At 44.1% G+C, this 19,763-nt stretch overlaps 1 protein-coding gene across 1 annotated transcript in view; it reads left to right on the plus strand.

The window, feature by feature from the left end:
- LOC138297156 (zinc finger protein 729-like) overlaps positions 1 to 16,547 on the plus strand; it is a 355,358-nt gene extending 338,811 nt beyond the window's left edge. The window contains exons 12-13 of the mRNA XM_069236647.1: positions 8,189 to 8,305; positions 11,524 to 16,547. Coding sequence (XP_069092748.1) covers positions 8,189 to 8,305; positions 11,524 to 13,223 — 1,817 coding nt within the window. The 3' untranslated portion in view covers positions 13,224 to 16,547. The remainder of the gene's footprint in view (positions 1 to 8,188; positions 8,306 to 11,523) is intronic.
- Positions 16,548 to 19,763: the final 3,216 nt, after the last annotated feature.

Consider the following 19,763-nt stretch of genomic DNA (forward strand, 5'->3'; position numbering starts at 1 on the left):
GGCATATTGTCATAAAAATAAAGTACCTTTATTTTTAGTATATCTGTGTATTGTGTTTTCTTATGATATTGTGCATATGACACCAGTGGTATAGTAGGAGCTTTGCATGTCTCCTAGTTCAGCCTAAGCTGCTCTGCTATAGCTACCTTCTATCAGCCTAAGCTGCTAGAAACACCCCTTCTACACTAATAAGGGATAACTGGACCTGGTACAGAGTGTAAGTACCCCTTGGTACCCACTACAAGCCAGGCTAGCCTCCTACATTGGTTGTGCAGCGGTGGGATAAGTACTTGCAACTACTTACTACTTTGTCATTTTGTACTTTTCATAAGAGAAAAATATACAAAACAAGTTCAGTGTATGTACACCTAACCAAAAAGTTTTGCTTTTCTTCTCTTACACTATCTGCTAAGTGCTGAAAAGTACTCCTAAACTTTCACAAAGTTTCAAAAGTTTGAAAAAGATTTTTTTTCTGTTCTTTAAAAAGTCCTGCTGTAAGGCCTGCTGGAGGGGTGACTTATCTATGCCATAGGCAGTGTGAGGTTGGCATGGCACTCTGAGGGGAGTTCCATGTCGACTTAGTCATTTTCTCCCCATCAGCACACACAAGCTGGCAAGCAGTGTGCATGTGCTGAGTGAGGGGTCCCCAGGGTGGCATAAGACATGCTGCAGCCCTTAGAGACCTTCCCTGACATCAGGTCCCTTGGTACCAGGGGTACCAGTTACAAGGGACTTACCTGGGTGCCAGGGTTGTGCCAAGTGTGGAGACAAAGGTACAGTTTTAGGGAAAGAACACTGGTGCTGGGGCCTGGTTAGCAGGTCCCAGCGCACTTTCAAATCATAACTTGGCATCAGCAAAGGCAAAAAGTCGGGGGGTAACCATGCCAAGGAGGCATTTCCTTACAGCAGACCATTACCCTTCCATCTTTCTACCCTCCTCCTCACCCATCGAAGGAGGAAGAGAGGCTCCACCGTTTGGACCCCAAAAGGGCTCTCAGTTTTTATATTGAAAGGACGAAAGACTTTCGCCTGGAGGACCAGCTGTTCGTGGGGTATATTGGACAGAGGAAGGGTAGAGCGGTCCATAAAAGAACGATCTCCAGGTGGGTCATTCTCTGTATCAAGGTTTGCTACTCGTTGGCAAAGAAGGTTCTCCCTGAGGGTATTAGAGTCCATTCTACCAGGGAAAAGTCCGCCACTTTGGCCCTGGCGAGGGGGGTTCCGGTGGTGGATATTTGCAAGGCAGCAACTTGGGCGTCCCTCCACACCTTCGCAAAGCATTACTGCTGGGACTCGGAGGTTAGGAGGAACGGCCATTTTGCACGATCTGTATTGCAGGATTTCTTGGTGTAACCAGTCAGGCACCCACCTCCGAGTGCGGTACTGCTTTGGGACTTTATTCATAAGGTGAAGAATCCACAGGTAGTTGTACCCATCAGAAGAACAAGTTACTTACCTTCGATAACGCTTTTTCAGGTGGATACACTAGCTAACTGTGGATTCCTCACAGACTGCATTGTCTTCCCAGAGTAGCTACTTTGTCGCTCCTGATATACTTATTGACTTCATAATGTACTTTTTGGTGGTTTAACAGTACTATAATATATTTTTCCTCTTTTGCTTCTCGGTAAACATCATTTAATGCAATATGGTGGTTTAACAGTGTCTTCAAAAGGTCACTTCTCAAATACACTTGAGTAGACTCTGTACAATAGTCTTTGGTGGGTTGTTCTATGCTGCCCCCCTTTTACTTTTAGGTAAACCCCCTTTAAGGCTTATTGGTGGTTTAAAATTGCCTCAAATGGTTTGGCTCCTCTGGTCCGACAGGGTAAGCTCCACGTGTAACAATCGACCAAACTGATGCACATCAACAGTGGTTTCCATGTAAGATACCACCCACCCCAAAGTATGGCACATACGTATACATGTGTTTGTGTCACGACTCACGTGCTGCTTGCGCCTGGAATTTGCAGATCTGGTGGCGTGAATCTTCAATGTTCGACTTTGGCCCAAAAAGGGGCGACTCTTTCTGGTAGCCACGGTGCTGTAGGCAATGGAGACACCAAGAACAGACCGTGCCCTTCAGAAAGTAGCGCCAGAGGGAAAAAAACCCTTAAAAAGGGGAAAAAACCTCCAAACAGGAAGATTCCTGGAGAAAAACAAGAACAAACAAACAGGAATCCAAAAGGAGCAAAAATCAGAAAACACAGAATGCTGAGTCCAAAACCAAAAGGCAAGGAAATCAGGAGCGAGGACACTAACTGAACAGAAAGTGTTGCAGCGCAAAGAAGGAGGAAAAACACAGCCCTTATATATCAAAAAACAGGAAGTGACCCACAGGAAGGAAAAGGACACCATCTTGCATAGGGAAAAGTAGATAGAATAGACTGGAGCAGAAACCATAGAGAATAGGGAAGGAGGAATGCTGGGAAGACAGAGGTAACCTGGGAAGGGGAAAGACATAAAGGACAGAGGAGAAAACAGCCCCAAAAAAGAAGAAAGACAGAAAAGAAGAAAGAGGAGCCCCAAACAGGTAAGAGGGGTCAGAACACCCCAACAAGACGGAGGAAGAGCGCAGCGCGAGGCCCCTAGTAAGTCCTGGGGCCTCGCCGGGTGTAAGAAAGGCTCGGGGCGCGCCGCGTCTTAGAGACGCGAAGCGCGGCCCGAGCCGAACGCGCGGCTATTGCCGAACGCTCGGCTCGCGCCGCGCGGTGCGGCGCGACAGTAGGCCCCCCTCCCGAAGGCCCTGGTTTGAAAGGAAATAAACGGTGAAAGCGTTGAATCAGAAGAGGAGCGTGAACGGAAGAGGCATCTTCCCATGAACATTCACTGAGAGGATAACCCTTCCAATGAATCAGATACTGAAGTCGTTTATGAAAAAGACGAGAGTCACAAATTTCCTGCACTTCATATTCAGGAGCATCATCCACAAGGACAGGAGGTGGACAAGGAAACTGACGTGAGTAAGGATCAGGCACATAAGGTTTAAGCTGAGAAACATGAAAAACCGGATGGATCTTCCATGTATGGGGTAAGTGAAGACGGACAGTGACAGGATTGACCAACTGGAGAATACGGAAAGGCCCATAGTAACGAGGTGTGAATTTGTTTTGAGAGAGACGTGAGGGCAAGAATTTGGAGGAGAGCCAGACTTTATCTTGCAGATGATAATTTGGATTGGTTGTACGTCTCTTGTCTGCAGCCTTCTTCATATACCTCTTGGTATGTAACAAATTAGATCGAATTAGTTTATGGAGTTGGAGAAGGCGTTTGGAGAAATAGTTAATAGCAGGTAGAGGAGAGTTAGATTGTGGAGAAGTAGGGAAAGAGGTAGGATGAAGACCATAGGAACAGAAAAAGGGGGTGACCTTGGAGGCACTATGGACTGAGTTATTGTAGGAAAACTCGGCTAAAGAGAGGTAAGTGCTCCAGTTACTTTGGGTAGAATTGCAAAAGCATCGAAGATATTGCTCTAGTCCTTGATTCAGACGCTCAGTCTGTCCGTTGGTCTGAGGATGGAACCCTGAAGACAGGGCTCTATTTATATTCAGGGTTTTACAAAAATGCTTCCAAAATCGGGAGATGTACTGAGGTCCTCTATCAGATATTATGGTATGCGGAAGTCCATGGAGACGGAAGACATGATCTATGAATATTTGACTTAGTTCTTGAGAAGTAGGCAGCTTTTTGAGGCCAGTGAAATGAGCCATCTTTGTGAAAGAATCCACTGTGACCATGATAACCCGGTTTCCTGCTGATGGTGGGAGCGAACACATAAAATCGGTAGAGATAGTATGCCATGGGGCCGATGGAACAGGCAAAGGCTGTAGCAATCCTGCCGGTCTGGTGTGAGGTATTTTGGCTTGGGCACATATGGGACAGGCCTGAACGTATTTTTCCACATCCAGTTTCCAGGTAGGCCACCAGAAAAATCGTGAAAGTAGTTCTTGTGTGGCCTTGATGCCTCTGTGACCAGCTACAGGGGAATCATGGCACATTTGTAATGCTTTCTTTTGCACCTTGTTTGTAGGGAGGAATATCAGGTCTTGGTGATAAAAATATCCTTGTTTCTTGTACAATAATGGTCTTAGTTCTTCTATGTCATGGTCCGATAGGTTGGCGTATTCTTGTTGTACTTCTTCCAGGAAAGACTGAGCCACTCCAACGATCTTACTGGGTTCTAGAAGATACTGGGATGAGGAAGGGGAATACTCTGGATATCGGCGAGACAGAGCATCAGCCAGGATGTTTTGAGACCCTGGAATATATGTAATATAAAAATCGTACTGACTGAAGAAAAAGGCCCAGCGGGCCTGACGACTATTCTGACACACAAAATTTCTTAAACATTGTAAATTACGGTGGTCTGTCCTCACCTCAAACGGTTCCTTGGAACCCATCAGAAACTGTCTCCACTCAAGGCAGGCTGTTTTCAGAGCCAATAATTCCCTTTCAAGTACGGAATAATGTTGTTCAGCTGTGGAAAGGATATGAGACAAATAGAAAACAGGATGTTCAAGGCCATCATCCTCTTGTCGTTGGAGTAAGACAGCTCCGATGGCTCTCTCAGAAGCATCAGTTACTACTATAAATTGCTTGGTGGTATCTGGATGTCTTAAGATGGGGGCTTGGGTGAAGGCTCTCTTTAAGCTTTGAAAGGCTGCTTCAGCAGTCTCAGTCCAGACAAACCCCTTCTTTAAATTGTCCTTCTTTAAGGTGTGAGTTATGTGGCTAGTCTGACTGGCAAAGTCTAGAATGAATTGTCGATAGAAGTTTGCTAAACCTAGGAAACATTGTGTTTCTTTTATGGTAGAAGGAGAAGGCCACTCTAGGATAGCTTGTACCTTTTCTTGATCCATAGCTATGCCGGTGGGACTTAAATGATAGCCCAGATATTTGACTTCCGTCATGTCGAACTCACATTTCTCTGGTTTGCAAAATAGTTGATGATCACGAAGTCTTTGAAGAACTTGTTTCACATGGGAAGTATGGAGTTCAGGATTTCTAGAATAAATAAGAATGTCGTCTAGGTAGATCACGACTGTCTGATTCAGTAGGTCTGAAAACACTGAGTCCATAAATCTCTGGAAGATTGCGGGGGCGTTAGTAAGACCAAACGGCATAACCCTATATTCAAAATGGCCAAATGGGGTCCTGAATGCTGTCTTCCATTCGTCGCCTTCTCTTATGCGTAAAAGGTGGTAGGCTCCTCGTAAATCCAATTTAGTAAAACGTTGGGCCCCTCTGATTGCTTCCAGAATGTCCCTGATGAGAGGCAAAGGATAACGATCTTTAATGGTAATTTTATTCAGACCTCGAAAATCCAGGCACGGACGAAGATCCTTAGTCTTCTTGGGCACGAAAAAGAGAGGGGCCCCAGCCGGAGACGACGATGGAACAATAAGACCATTCTGTATATTTTCGTCCAGATACTCCTTTAGAACTTCCTTTTCGGGTTCCGTGAGGGAGTACATCCTCCCAAAAGGAACAATTGTGCCGGGTTCCAATGGAATTGCACAATCATATTCTCGATGTGGAGGTAGTACAGGTTTTGACGGTTTTTGGAAAACATCCTGAAACTCCAAATAGTGGTCTGGGATCCCTTGGACCGTATTAATGGACATACCAGTGGCACCTTCAGTAGCTAAGGATCTTTTCGGAGACCAATATTTGTCGGAAGTAAAACAGTTTTCATGACAAAATTGCGAAGACAAAGAGACTGTCCGGGTAACCCAATTTATATATGGGTTATGTCTGATGAGCCACGGAATTCCAAGAATGATGGTATGGTTAGGGGACGTAATAAGATCGAAGGAGATGTGTTCTTGATGGTTTCCCACCTGTAGACTTAACATCAGGGTAGTGGTGTCTACAGGACCAGAGGATATCAAAGATCCATCCACAGTGTGTACCTGTTCGGGTACCTCTTTTGCTTGAGTAGGAACTAGTTTAGCAGCAGCCCACGTCTTGTCCATGTATATACCACTAGCACCACAATCTAGTAATGCCATAGTTCTTTCTTGACGACCGTCAGGAAGTTGTAACAGGACCGGAAAGATGAACAAGGCAGTTGTATTGTCATTAAAGGAGCTGATGGAAGGTATAGCTGTAGATCCCGTCCCCTCCCTTCTTACAGAGGACGGGAGGTGGCGTTTCCCGAAGGCCTGGACGGACGTACTGGACAGGTACGGAGCATGTGACCAGCAGAACCACAATACAGGCACAACCCTCTCTTGCGTCTGTCTTCTCGTTCACTAGCAGAGAGCGGACCTCGGGTAGTATCCACCTGCATGGGTTCCCCTTCGATGTCTCTAGCAGGAGTGCGAGGTTCCTCGGAACGCTGCAGGTATGCACGTGAGCTACTTGGCTGGGCAAACCCTCTACTCCTCTTCTTCTCCGATCTCCGTTCCTGAAGACGATATTCGATGGACAGGGCTTGATCCATCAGGCCACGAAGATCTTCCGCTCTGGTAGAATGCACTAGTTCATCCTTTATTTCTTCTTTGAGCCCTCTACGAAATAATGTTACCAGAGTACGTTCCACCCAAGTGGTCTCTGCCGCCAGCTGACGAAAACGGGTTATATATTGCAGGACGTCTTGGGAGCCTTGTTGGATGTCGCACAAGGCTTCTTCAGCAGAGGCTTCCAATCCCGGACGACTAAACATCTGTTTGAAGCGACTTACAAAGGCGGAATAGTCTGACAATACAGGGTCGTTGGAGGACACCATGGGGGTTGCCCAGGCCAAGGCTGGACCGGATAAGGCACTGATAAGATAACCCACCTTGGTCCTGTCGTGGGAGAATTGAGTAGGTCGGAAGGCGAAATACACCGTTAAAGCATCCAAGAACTCGCAAAGCTTGGTTGGTTCCCCAGAGAAACAAGGGGTAGAAGCGGAGATTGTCGGAACATCACTGGTGCGGAGGGCCAAAGCCTGTCGTAACGCAGCATTTTCGTTACGTAGTTGTTGCAATTCCTGGGCTTGTTGCTGAATCGTGGTCAGCAGAGATTGCTCCGGATCTGCAGCAGCCGCCACTGTATTATCCATGGTGTTGGAGGACGTCGGAATGGTTTGGCGCTGCAATCTGTCACGACTCACGTGCTGCTTGCGCCTGGAATTTGCAGATCTGGTGGCGTGAATCTTCAATGTTCGACTTTGGCCCAAAAAGGGGCGACTCTTTCTGGTAGCCACGGTGCTGTAGGCAATGGAGACACCAAGAACAGACCGTGCCCTTCAGAAAGTAGCGCCAGAGGGAAAAAACCCCTTAAAAAGGGGAAAAAACCTCCAAACAGGAAGATTCCTGGAGAAAAACAAGAACAAACAAACAGGAATCCAAAAGGAGCAAAAATCAGAAAACACAGAATGCTGAGTCCAAAACCAAAAGGCAAGGAAATCAGGAGCGAGGACACTAACTGAACAGAAAGTGTTGCAGCGCAAAGAAGGAGGAAAAACACAGCCCTTATATATCAAAAAACAGGAAGTGACCCACAGGAAGGAAAAGGACACCATCTTGCATAGGGAAAAGTAGATAGAATAGACTGGAGCAGAAACCATAGAGAATAGGGAAGGAGGAATGCTGGGAAGACAGAGGTAACCTGGGAAGGGGAAAGACATAAAGGACAGAGGAGAAAACAGCCCCAAAAAAGAAGAAAGACAGAAAAGAAGAAAGAGGAGCCCCAAACAGGTAAGAGGGGTCAGAACACCCCAACAAGACGGAGGAAGAGCGCAGCGCGAGGCCCCTAGTAAGTCCTGGGGCCTCGCCGGGTGTAAGAAAGGCTCGGGGCGCGCCGCGTCTTAGAGACGCGAAGCGCGGCCCGAGCCGAACGCGCGGCTATTGCCGAACGCTCGGCTCGCGCCGCGCGGTGCGGCGCGACAGTTTGTGATTCTTCCTGCACTTTCTGCAACACCTCTGCTTATTCGCAACAACATTCTTACACATGTATATTAAAAAGGGAAACAACGGAGAGCAAATGTTGTACAGGCATAGCTTTTCACTTTTATTTGGACATTGTTTCATCACATTTTAATGTTTATGGGGTGGGTGGAGAGATTCACTGAGAGAACTGGTTTTACAGATCAATAACTTTTTCTCTGCTGTAAATGGTATCTGTCAGTTAACTTGTGTTATATATTTCCAAATAAGCTAACTTGGTAACATTAAAATAATCAATATATTTTCTTGATTAGATTATTTAGAAATAGAAAATACTGACAGGGTCTCATCAGTCATTAAAGAGGAAGAAACAGAATATTTTGTGGACCAGCAGTGCTCTATCAGCAGAGACAATATTTCAGGTTTTAAAGGTGAGTTAATGTTTTGTGCATACTCAGTTTTGTATCTAACTCTGTTCCTGTATTGTCGACAGACACAACATTAGGTATACCCTCTGTAAATAAGTGTACTCTGAGCAAAAAAGAACATTCCATTAACTGACCCTAAAATATTGGGCCTATCTTTCAGTGCTTCTTACTTTTCCATAAATTGACATACGTAGATGGTCTCCCAAGACTGTCCATATATATTATTGGTTGAATCATCATAAGATTTCTAAACAAACTGTAGATTGTTTTTATTTTAATTGTGTGATCTGTCATTCTGCTCTCCTTCTCTTTCAAATGGTTGGGCATGCTTACACTAAAGCTTGGTAAAGCTTACTGTCACTTAAATAAAGAGGGGTATCCTGCTCTCTTGCATTCCTCCATCTTCTAGACATTTCCTCTTTCACATGCATCGCTATCATTCCTACCCAGCTCCTGATTTTCATCTTTACAGTAGGTCGAGAAATCCTTTTACTCACACACTTCTACCTGTTCTGGGAAATGTTTGTAAACTGTTTACTTGTCTTCATGGAGGTCATTTTTGTTGTCTCTTACTATAAATAAAATTGAGAAACAAAAAATATAACTATTTATTCTGAAGGTTTTCCTCTCTTTGCCTTATCCCGTATACCAGTGCTTCAGCTGATATTTTAACTTCAGCAAACATTTTCCCCAGCTGACATTCATCACATTTCCGTAACCTGACTGTGGATATTTAGTTTAATAAGTAAGAGTGTCTTACTGGCATATGTTGTATTTAATGTGTAAACCTGCATTTTGTCTCAAATAGAGTCTAGGGAGATTTCAATGCCAGTAGGACCCTCAGACATGTTTTAGCAATAGTGCTTTGCAATAATTTGTGACCGTGGACAAACAACCTGCGTTATTTGTAGCTTTTACTTTTTATTCTTCATTGTTGATTATTCTCAGTGGGAGAATGGAAATTTACGGTGTGAGCTGCAGATGAGTATATTTGACTGCCACTGGATTCCATGATTGGCTTTAGGCATAATCTTCTATTAGTGGAAAAATCCTCCTTAATCATGGCTAATACTTCTGCATGTAATGTCTGTTAAATGTATGTTCATTTAATTTCAGAGCCTTACAAAATTTAGTATTCTAAATATGATATTACATAGAGTAGCAGTGATGTTACAAGACAGTCCTGCTGGGGTTTCTTCTGTCTCCAACAATCAAATCAAATCAAATCATTAACATTTATAAAGCGCGCTACTCACCCGTGCGGGTCTCAAGGCGCTAGGGGAAAGAGGGGCTTACTGCTGCTCGAAAAGCCAGGTTTTTAGGAGTCTCCGGAAAGCGAAGTGGTCCTGGGTGGTCCTGAGGCTGGTGGGGAGGGAGTTCCAGGTCTTGGCCGCCAGGAAGGAGAAAGATCTCCCACCCGCGGTGGAGCGGCGGATGCGAGGGACGGCAGCGAGAGCGAGGCCAGAGGAACGGAGGAGGCGGGTGGGGACGTAGAAGCTGAGGCGTCGGTTGAGGTATTCCGGTCCCTTGTTGTGGAGGGCTTTGTGTGCGTGGGTGAGGAGTCGAAAGGTGATCCTTTTGCTGACTGGGAGCCAATGCAGGTGTCTCAGGTGTGCGGAGATGTGGCTGTTGCGGGGTACGTCGAGGATGAGGCGGGCCGAGGCGTTTTGAATGCGTTGCAGGCGATTTTGGAGTTTGGCTGTGGTCCCAGCGTAGAGGGTGTTGCCGTAGTCCAGGCGGCTCGTGACGAGGGCGTGGGTCACGGTTTTTCTAGTGTCGGCAGGGATCCAGCGGAAGATCTTGCGGAGCATGCAGAGGGTGAGGAAGCAGGCGGAGGACACGGCGTTGACTTGCTTGGTCATGGTGAGAAGAGGGTCCAAGATGAAGCCGAGGTTGCGGGCGTGGTCTGTGGGGGTCGGTGCGGTGCTGAGGGCCGTGGGCCACCAGGAGTCGTCCCAGGCGGACGGGGTGTTGCCGAGGATGAGGACTTCCGTTTTTTCAGAGTTCAGCTTTAGGCGGCTGAGCCTCATCCAATCTGCGACGTCCTTCATACCCTCTTGTAGGTTGGTCTTGGCGCTGGCGGGGTCCTTGGTGAGGGAGAGTATAAGTTGGGTGTCGTCGGCGTAGGAGGTGATGATGATGTGGTGCTTGCGTACGATGTTGGCGAGGGGGCTCATGTAGACATTGAAGAGTGTCGGGCTGAGTGATGAGCCTTGAGGTACACCGCAGATGATCTCGGTGGGTTCTGAGCGAAACGGAGGGAGGTAAACTCTTTGGGAACGTTTTGAGAGGAAGGAGGCGATCCAGTCCAGGGCCTGGGCTTGGATCCCGATGGAGTGGAGGCGGGTGATTAGGGTGCGGTGACAGACGGTGTCGAAGGCAGCCGAGAGGTCGAGGAGAATGAGGGCGACTGTTTCACCGTTGTCCATCAGGGATCTGATGTCGTCTGTGACTGAGATGAGGGCGGTTTCCGTGCTGTGGTTGCAATCCTCTATAAGTAGATGGCCGTCAGTTTCAATGTCAATATTGCCAACTATCTAAAAGATTTTTTGTCATAAATTAGATTTTCTTTCAAAATAACAAGGGCTTTAAAATATTAATGCTTTTTTCCTCGTTTCTTTATTTCTTTTTTTAATTAGACAAAGAAATCCTATTTCAGGAAAACAAATCCGTGCCAATAACCCACTAAACAACAAACTTAATATTATCCATTCCAAATGCAAAACAGCTCCCTGACTTCAATTCGACAGTGCATAAATCTTTTAATAAATTAAGCCATCTTGATACTGTTTGCTTCGTTTTCACCATAGTTGTATGCCATGCCTACCTTTTAAAGACACTTCTTCCTAGTATGATTTTAAGAATGCAGGAGATTTCAGAAGGAAGGAATGTAGCAAAGATTGTTATTTGTTTAGTGTGTTTTTTCCTGTCTTCTACTCAACTGTGTTTTCTAGCTGTCTATTTTCTCGTAACTATGACAGATGTAGACAAGCATGAAGCCTATAAATGAGATGATAGGCTGCAAAAAAATAATGCAGCTACTTAAGGACTGACATCTTTGTGTAATATTAGAACTGAAATTAGTAAGGTAAGTTGCTTTCTCTCCCTTTGCATTGTACTTGCTAACCATTATTTGTAACCATTATGTATCACTGTTAATATATTAGTATAAGTAAAATCAATTTCTGAACTTTCTAATCTAAATGATTTTTGTTCCACAGTCTTTGATAGTTGGAGTTACAATAAAGCATCTGCTGAAAATGCAACCCAACAATTCAGGTCAGGAAAATCTGAAGCAAAGGCCATCTCCTCAGAAGATGAGAAGAATGGCGATGAATCCTGCAAGCCCAATGCACTACATGGAAACTCTACAAAAATACAAGAGCCCTCTCCTGAATATGCAGTTTCCATTGGGAAACGGATAAAGTATGGGGAAGAGAAAAAGTATAAAGAAGATGCAGTATATCTACATTCTAAAGAACAAGCACAATTTTATCGAACCTCAAAACATTACAATTCAAGCGGCGGAAGGAAAAATAAACTGTATGCCTGCAGTGAATGTGGAAAGAGTTTTCATTATCCCTCTGCTCTTATCCAGCATAAACAAAGCCATACTGGGGAGAAACCCTATTCTTGTAGTCATTGTAAAAAGAAGTTCACCTTATCTGGAAATTTGAAAAAACACATGCACATACACACTAAGTCCAAACTACATGCATGTAGTGAATGTGGAAAGCACTTCAGCTGTCTAGGAGGATTACAAACACATCAGAGAATACACACTGGAGAGAAACCATATCAATGTAGTCAGTGTGGAAAGAGTTTTAATCAGATTTCTAATTTGTCAACACACCAGAAAATCCACATGGGTAATAAGCCATGCACCTGCAGTGAATGTGGAAAGAGCTTTCTCTATTTTTCAAATCTGGTCAAACACTATGTGAAACATACAGGAGCGAGACCACATAAATGCAGTGAATGTGGAAAGAGCTTTGCCCGATTAGACAGCCTAAATATACACCAGAGAATACACACAGGGGAGAAACCATTCTTCTGCAGTGACTGTGGTAAGAGTTTCCGTCAGCAGCCACATCTAATAATACATCAGAAAATGCATGCTGGAATGAAGCCATACAGGTGTGGTGAATGTGGGAAGAATTTTAGAACTTTATCACACCTCAGAAAACACCACCTAACACACACTGGAGTGAAACCCTATTGGTGCAGTGAATGTGGGAAACATTTTAATAATGCAGGAACGCTGAAAAGACACTACGAAATACACACTGGTGAGAATCGATGTACATGTAGTGAATGTGGGAAGAGTTTTAGTAGGGTGTCATATTTAAAAGCACACAAGAAATCACACACTGGTAAGAATCCAAATTCATGTAGTGAATGTGGAAAGAGTTTCAGCAGCGCAAAATCCCTCAGCAACCATATTATGATACACACAGGGGAAAAACACTATGCCTGTCCGGAATGTGGTAAGTGTTTTCGCCTACCATCTGGCCTCTCCATTCATCTTAGTATACACACAGGAGAGAAACCTTACAAATGTAATGTATGTGGAAAGTGTTTTAGACAGAGAGCTAATTTGTTTGAACACAAGCGAATACACACTGGTGAAAAGCCACATACATGTACTGAATGCGGGAAGAGTTTCCGGCGTTCATCAGATCTTATTTCACATACGAGAATACATACAGGAGAAAAGCCATTTACATGTTGTGAGTGCGGAAAGAGCTTTAACATTTCAAAAAATCTACGTATACACCAGAGAATACATACGGGAGAAAAACCATTTACATGCAGTGAATGTGGAATGAGATTTAATCATTCAGGGAATATGAAAAAGCACAAACTAGTACACAGTGAACCAACCAAAATACATGCAGCAAGTAAATTTATTGGATTGTAACATAGAATTGGTACAACTTGGAGAGCATACTGACAATCACAATATTCATAGACGGAACTAGTTACAAGAAATAAAATAAGTGTCAAATGATTTAATGAGCAGAAAAAAAAACAAATAGATATTAGTTTTCCAAGCACAGGTTTGTCAGAGAAATCTTCAACCCGAGTTTCTACTTGCATAGTCTTACACCGGTTACAAGTAAAAATCTGAAAACAATGTCAAATAGATAATCTAGAGTATACCAAGCCTGAAAATCCCTTGTCCAAGGGCAGTCTTTGCATAGATTCATATATATATGCAAAAAACATGGACTTGTGCTGCTTGAAGCCATGGTTTATGTTTGCTTGGCCAGTCTGACAAACCTACATACACTTAGTGAGATGCAGAGTGTAACACTTTTTGTTTGATGTACTAGACTGGCATAGGTCTTTTGCACCTGCCTGAAAAAAAGGTTATTGTGTTTCCATGACAATAGAGTACGTTTTGAAAACATAAACAGTGCCTTAGGTGCGACAATGGGTTTTGATACTACAAAATATCCATATGTGATAAAATAATTTACAGAAAGTTGAGTAGTTATATGGTTATAACTGGTCATGAGCTAGTATGAGAGCTAGAACTTCTGCGAGTGAGTTACAAAGTCCCAAGCTTCATAGGTGATTAGGTACCATGCGTCACCGTGGTTTCAGTTGTTAACTCCTTTGGCATTGACCAATTAAAAAGTAAAAGAGCATCCTGGGTTTCAAGTTTGGTTATTATTTCACAACATGCGCTGGTGACCTCGTTTTTTTACATTATTCCGGTTTAAAAAAATATGTGGCGAAATCTTAGTGTATTTCGTTGGTGGTTTTTACTCCTTTGAGTGTCCAGGTTCGTTGAACACAACACTTGCAGTTATTTAAGGGCAACGTTTTAAGGCAAGCTTGGGGTGTTGACTGGCTGCTTCATAATCTGCATTTTCCTGAACATTGCAGGAAATTTATAGACCGCAGTGTCAGAGTGAGGGTAGCACATGTTTCTGTTCAAGTGGTGGACTCGGTATAACATTTAAATTTGCTTTCTAATATTAACAACTGTGCTAACCCCATATTAGTTTTCCAGTTTGGGCTGTTCCATGTTGTTTTACATCCTTGTAAAATGACTATATCATTTCATAGCTGAAATGTCCCCGTGCTTCCAACCTGTTTTTTTCATTGAATACATCTACATGTATTATATACTTAAAAAAGGCTAGTGGTTGCTTGTTTCTGTAGGAATGTTTTGGGATTGGTGGACTTTTGTCTCTCACTCTGGATTGATCCTGCATGGCTGTATAGTTGATAGCAAGGGTTACATCTCGGGGGCTGTGATACAACACTCGCCATGATAGGTCATGGCTGCAGGCACTTACAGTCTAACATTATTCTAGTGCGCTTATTTTGTTGGCCTCCTTTACATTTTCACCACACTCAAACTCTCCATCCCAATTTGGCAATAATGAACACACTTTCAATGCTCATTTGAACCGACAAGCAAGAGCGGATGTAACTGACAGGCATGAAAGGGAATTGCAGAACAAACTATAAATAAACAATTATAAAATACACATATCAAAACATCATACGGAGTATTGACTTAAATTCACTACATTTAAAAATATAACATTCTGAGCATAGAATAACAGTGGCCATACCTAATATTATGACAGAAACACATTTTTTGCAAGAGGGAAATTTGTTTTTGATTCTTTATCAAAGTGAAAATAGAAAGCCAAGTATTCTGCTGTAGATAGACTGTTCCAGAATGGCAGTGCAGCAGATTCTGAATTATCGCTGCTCTGCAATCCCTCTTTCAGCTGGCCTTAGCCACATTGGCCAAGCAGTGTAGGATCTGTGTGCTGCGCTCCTAATCCACCATGGACACCAGAAAATAATGCCATTAATACTTTGAGGAACACACTTTTTACTTGGCGATTCACAGACTACACGTGATTCAGAGAGTTCCCTTGTCTCGCAAGCCCTACTGCCACCTCGCGCCTTCTACCCCAAACCTAGTGCACTTGCACCTGTAATTTTATTTCTTCTCTGGCAGTCTGAGATGTTGATGTACCTTGAGGTGTTTCAGCACTAACCTGTTGCCCTCAGCCATTGTTCATAACCCTCATTACTCTTTATACATTGTTGTGTGAATATTGCTGTAATGGTATGTAACTTGGCAAGAAGGATAATGAAAATCTCAGCCAAAAACACAAAACACCTATGTATCTCGAATAATTAGCTACTAGTAAAGCTATTGATCACCTCGTTCTAGTTGAGTCATTGTCTACACTGGGTATTTTGGGGCCGTTTTTATCTTGGTCAGCATCCTGTCGCTCTACATGCCCTTATTTGGTTTCATGGACTATTCACTTCCCCTCACCACCCTATTTGGTGTGGTATCGACCCTCGTTCCTAAAGCCGGGCCTAATGTAGGTTTCAAATGTAGGTGCATTGTGGCATCTCCAAGCCACTGACTCACAAATGGTTGTTTTTCTCACACATCTCGCAGCACTCTTCCACAACTCTTTTCCCCATGTCCCCTCAGCTGTTTACCAGTGGATCCCTGCATGTTCTATTCACTTAACCGCAAATAAACTCAGGTTTTCTTCTCCCCTTCTCTGCCTATCTCTCCCAGTGCCCCTTCGCACTTGCCAGGATGTTTTCTAACTTTCCTACATTACACTTTGTGAGTTTCATTACACCTTAACCATCATACACCACATATCTGCTGTCTGGTGATTTCCTGGTTCGAACTACATGAATTGTCAACCTTTACTCTTTCTTTAGAATCAGCATTGTTTGCTCCAGTCCTAACCACCGCTTCTTCCTGTATTCCTTGACTCAGGTTGTACTCTACTCAAGATACCATTTCCTGCATATGGACTTCCTTGCACTTTAGCCTTAAAATGTTGTCTCTTTAGCCTTCATGGTTATGCTTTTCGTGTTTTCTTCTCTGATTCACGCTACGAAGCCTTAGCGCTTCTTACATTCCTCAACTGAGAGATTTCTTACTGCTCCACCTCTACCATGTGGATATCTTATTTTTATGTACTTGCGCTTACCTTCAGAACCCCTTAGCATCACCCATTCACTCCAGCCTTTTCCTTCTGCTCCACAATCACACCAAAGCTTATCTTTTTCACTGCCTTTCTTGGTCACCTCTGTTGATAGTTAATGTTCCTCTTTCAGTTTTTTATTACTTTATGTATCCAGTTTCCAGTGAATTGTATCAAAATGTTTTACTGTTTGTTATGTGAACGTACTTAACAAATGAAATCATTAAATATATTAAAATTGTATTTTTGTGAAATTATTCAGTCGTGGAAAATGAGTATGAAATTGCAGTGTGTGCATGTGGTCTCAGAATATCATGCCTTCCAGCAGGTCTCTTCAAACAGCACTTTAAACAGAACCCTTACACTTCCATGCGCTGAACACAGCAACCCATTGTAGTTGGCAAAGACAACCTAACCACCAGCACTGACAAACGCCACAGTAACATTTATTTAAGACCCATTTGATAAATCTAGCATAAACACAACACCCCTTCAGGCACACATCACATGAAATAGATAAAGACCATTTTACTCCCACAGCCGTCACCAATTCACCCTCAGACGAATCATCGGGAACCACCTTAAAAAATAAGCACTGAGCATACGGGGTCAGATTTATGAAAGTACTGCATTGCCCTTGCGTCACACAAGGGCAACACAGCACTCAAGTCAGATTTATCAAGCCACGCAAGACCAACGTGGCCCTGCGGTGCTTGGTAAATTTGGAGTCATGCAAGTTGCTGCCTTGGGCTCCTCTCCCCCAGGGAGGCGTTCCAGGGGTAGAGAGAGAGAGGTAGTTCCCATGTATCCACCCATGGTTTTTGACGCATTCCCGGATTTACCATGAGTGGTAGACTGGGAAAGAGTCAAAATGCTAAACCTTTCCAGGGTAAACTTAACGAAGAGAAATACCTTTTATTTCTCCTCATTATTTTCTCTTTCTACACGTGCTGCATCCTGCTATATCTTGCTTTTAATCATTATTCATTCTTTCTGCATCTGCAAGGTTATATTCAACACTTTTGGACGTTTTTGGTGTTTCCTTATAGTTTTGTTTTTCCACTGTTTAAAAAAAATACAAAATTACTAAAAAATGGCATCTCTTTTTGGCATGTGCCCAAGCTGAGGGAGAAACAAGGCAGCCAATTACCCACATTCTCTGTGTATGATCTGTTTTCCAAATCTCATATTGTAGAGGAATGCCCCTTCTGCCAGAAGATGTCAAGGCTCCTGAGGGCATCTGGCTTATGGGTTGCATGGGAAAAGACATCAAAATGCTGAAGATGAAGGAGATGCTAGAGTGCAGTGAAAGGACTCCTACTGTGCCGGAATTTACAGCCCCTGAAGATTCTCCCCAGGTAGATGCAGTGAAAGGAAGAGGCACAAGTGGCACTGTCTCTCCAAATGTGAGTATTGGGCCCGGTCAATGTCAACTACTGCTGTGAAAGTCCAACATTCTACTTTTCTTGTCACCATCGAAGATGGGCTCAGTGTCAATGCCACAGGCTGGCAGAATATTATTATCGAGGCCACAATTGATGTTGAGACGGATCTTCAAGACACTTGGGCAGATTTACCATTCTTTCATGCAGCACAACGCAGCGATGCAACTTGCTGCGCATGTGTGAAAGGGAGAGGGCACAAATGCTCCATATTTCCAAAGATATGGAGCATTTTTGCTCTCTCCGTGCACCCGCGCACAGTGTGCTGCCTAGCGCTACCCCAGGCACCCTTGCACCATTGTACAAGAGTGTCAGCATTACAGGTGAGATTGTTTTTGTTTGTGAAGATGCCTTCTTGCACAAAAACAATCCTTAGAGGCATATTACTCTGTTTTTGGGCTGCAGAATGCCTAAAAGCAGAACCCAAGACAGATTCTGTCATCATATTGGTGTTTAAAATAAATTGACAAGTCCCAGCACCACCCGACAGGAAGCGTAAGATGATTGATGTGACATGTCAGAACATGTGTGACATGGCAGTCAAAACTCTAGATACTGCTAGTGCAACTGGTGTACTCGGTCGATTAAAAACTGCAAGATATGAATGGCCTTAAAATCTCCACTGAGGATCTAACAAGACCTTGCTGACAGGTCTTAGAAGAAATAGTTCAAGAAAGTCACTTAGGGGCATATTTATACTCCGTTTGCGCCGAATTTGCGTCGTTTTTTTCGACGCAAATTCGACGCAAAACTAACTCCATATTTATACTTTGGCGTTAGACGCGTCTAGCGCCAAAGTTCATGGAGTTAGCGTCATTTTTTTGCGTGAACACCTTCCTTGCGTTAATGATATGCAAGGTAGGCGTTCCCGTCTTAAAAAATGACTGCGATGCATATGCGTCGTATTTATACTCCCGGGCAAAAATGACGCCCGGGAGTGGGCGGGTCTAAAAAACCCGCATTTGCGCCGGATTTTAGCGCCTGGGTCAGGGCAGGCGTTAAGGGACCTGTGGGCTCAGAATGAGCCCAGAGGTGCCCTCCCCTGCCCCCAGGGACACCCCCTGCCACCCTTGCCCACCCCAGGAGGACACCCAAGGATGGAGGGACCCACCCCAGGGACATTAAGGTAAGTCCAGGTAAGTATTTTTTTAATTTTTTTTTGTGGCATAGGGGGGCCTGATTTGTGCCCCCCTACATGCCACTATGCCCAATGACCATGCCCAGGGGACAGAAGTCCCGTAGGCATGGCCATTGGGCAAGGGGGCATGACTCCTGTCTTTGCTAAGACAGGAGTCATTTCAATGGGGGATGGGCGTCGTAAAAAAATGGCGCAAATCGGGTTGTGGTGATTTTTTTTGCCTCAGCCTGACTTGCACCATTTGTGGACGCCCATACGCCATTTTCCCCCTACGCCGGCGCTGCCTGGTGTACGTCGTTTTTTTTTAACGCACACCAGACAGCGCCGGCGGCTAACGCCGGCTAACGTCATTGAATAAATACGGCGCCCGCATGGCGCTTCAGAATGGCGTTAGCCGGCGCTAATTTTTTCTACGCAAAACTGCGTTGGCGCAGTTTTGCGTCAAAAAGTATAAATATGGGCCTTAGTCTTGAATCAAATCATCAGGCAAACATTAATCCAGCAGAGCTGGCAGCTGCAGGTTACTGGCATGGTATCAACCCGTCATTCTCTTTTTGGTTGCACCTTCCTACCCTCAACCCAGATGTGCAACTTTAAATGATGAATCTTGCATTACTCCAGTATTGGAACTTTCATAGATTCACATGTTTGAATCATTCCCAGTCATCGAGATGGGAGTCTCCCGTGTAAGACAAAACCACATTCAATTGTATAACAAGCTGAGAGGCACTAGGCATCTTAATTTAGTAACATCTCAGTCATTTTATAAAAAAGGACCAAACTTAAGAGACAACTAATCAGCTCTCACCACCCCTTAGAGCCCTCCTGTGAGGAGCTGATTTCCCTCAGATTTTCCACCGCACGTTGTGCTAAGGAGTCTCCTTTGA

The sequence above is a fragment of the Pleurodeles waltl genome, chromosome 5, assembly GCF_031143425.1.
Source record: "Pleurodeles waltl isolate 20211129_DDA chromosome 5, aPleWal1.hap1.20221129, whole genome shotgun sequence".
Lineage (NCBI taxonomy): Eukaryota > Metazoa > Chordata > Amphibia > Caudata > Salamandridae > Pleurodeles > Pleurodeles waltl.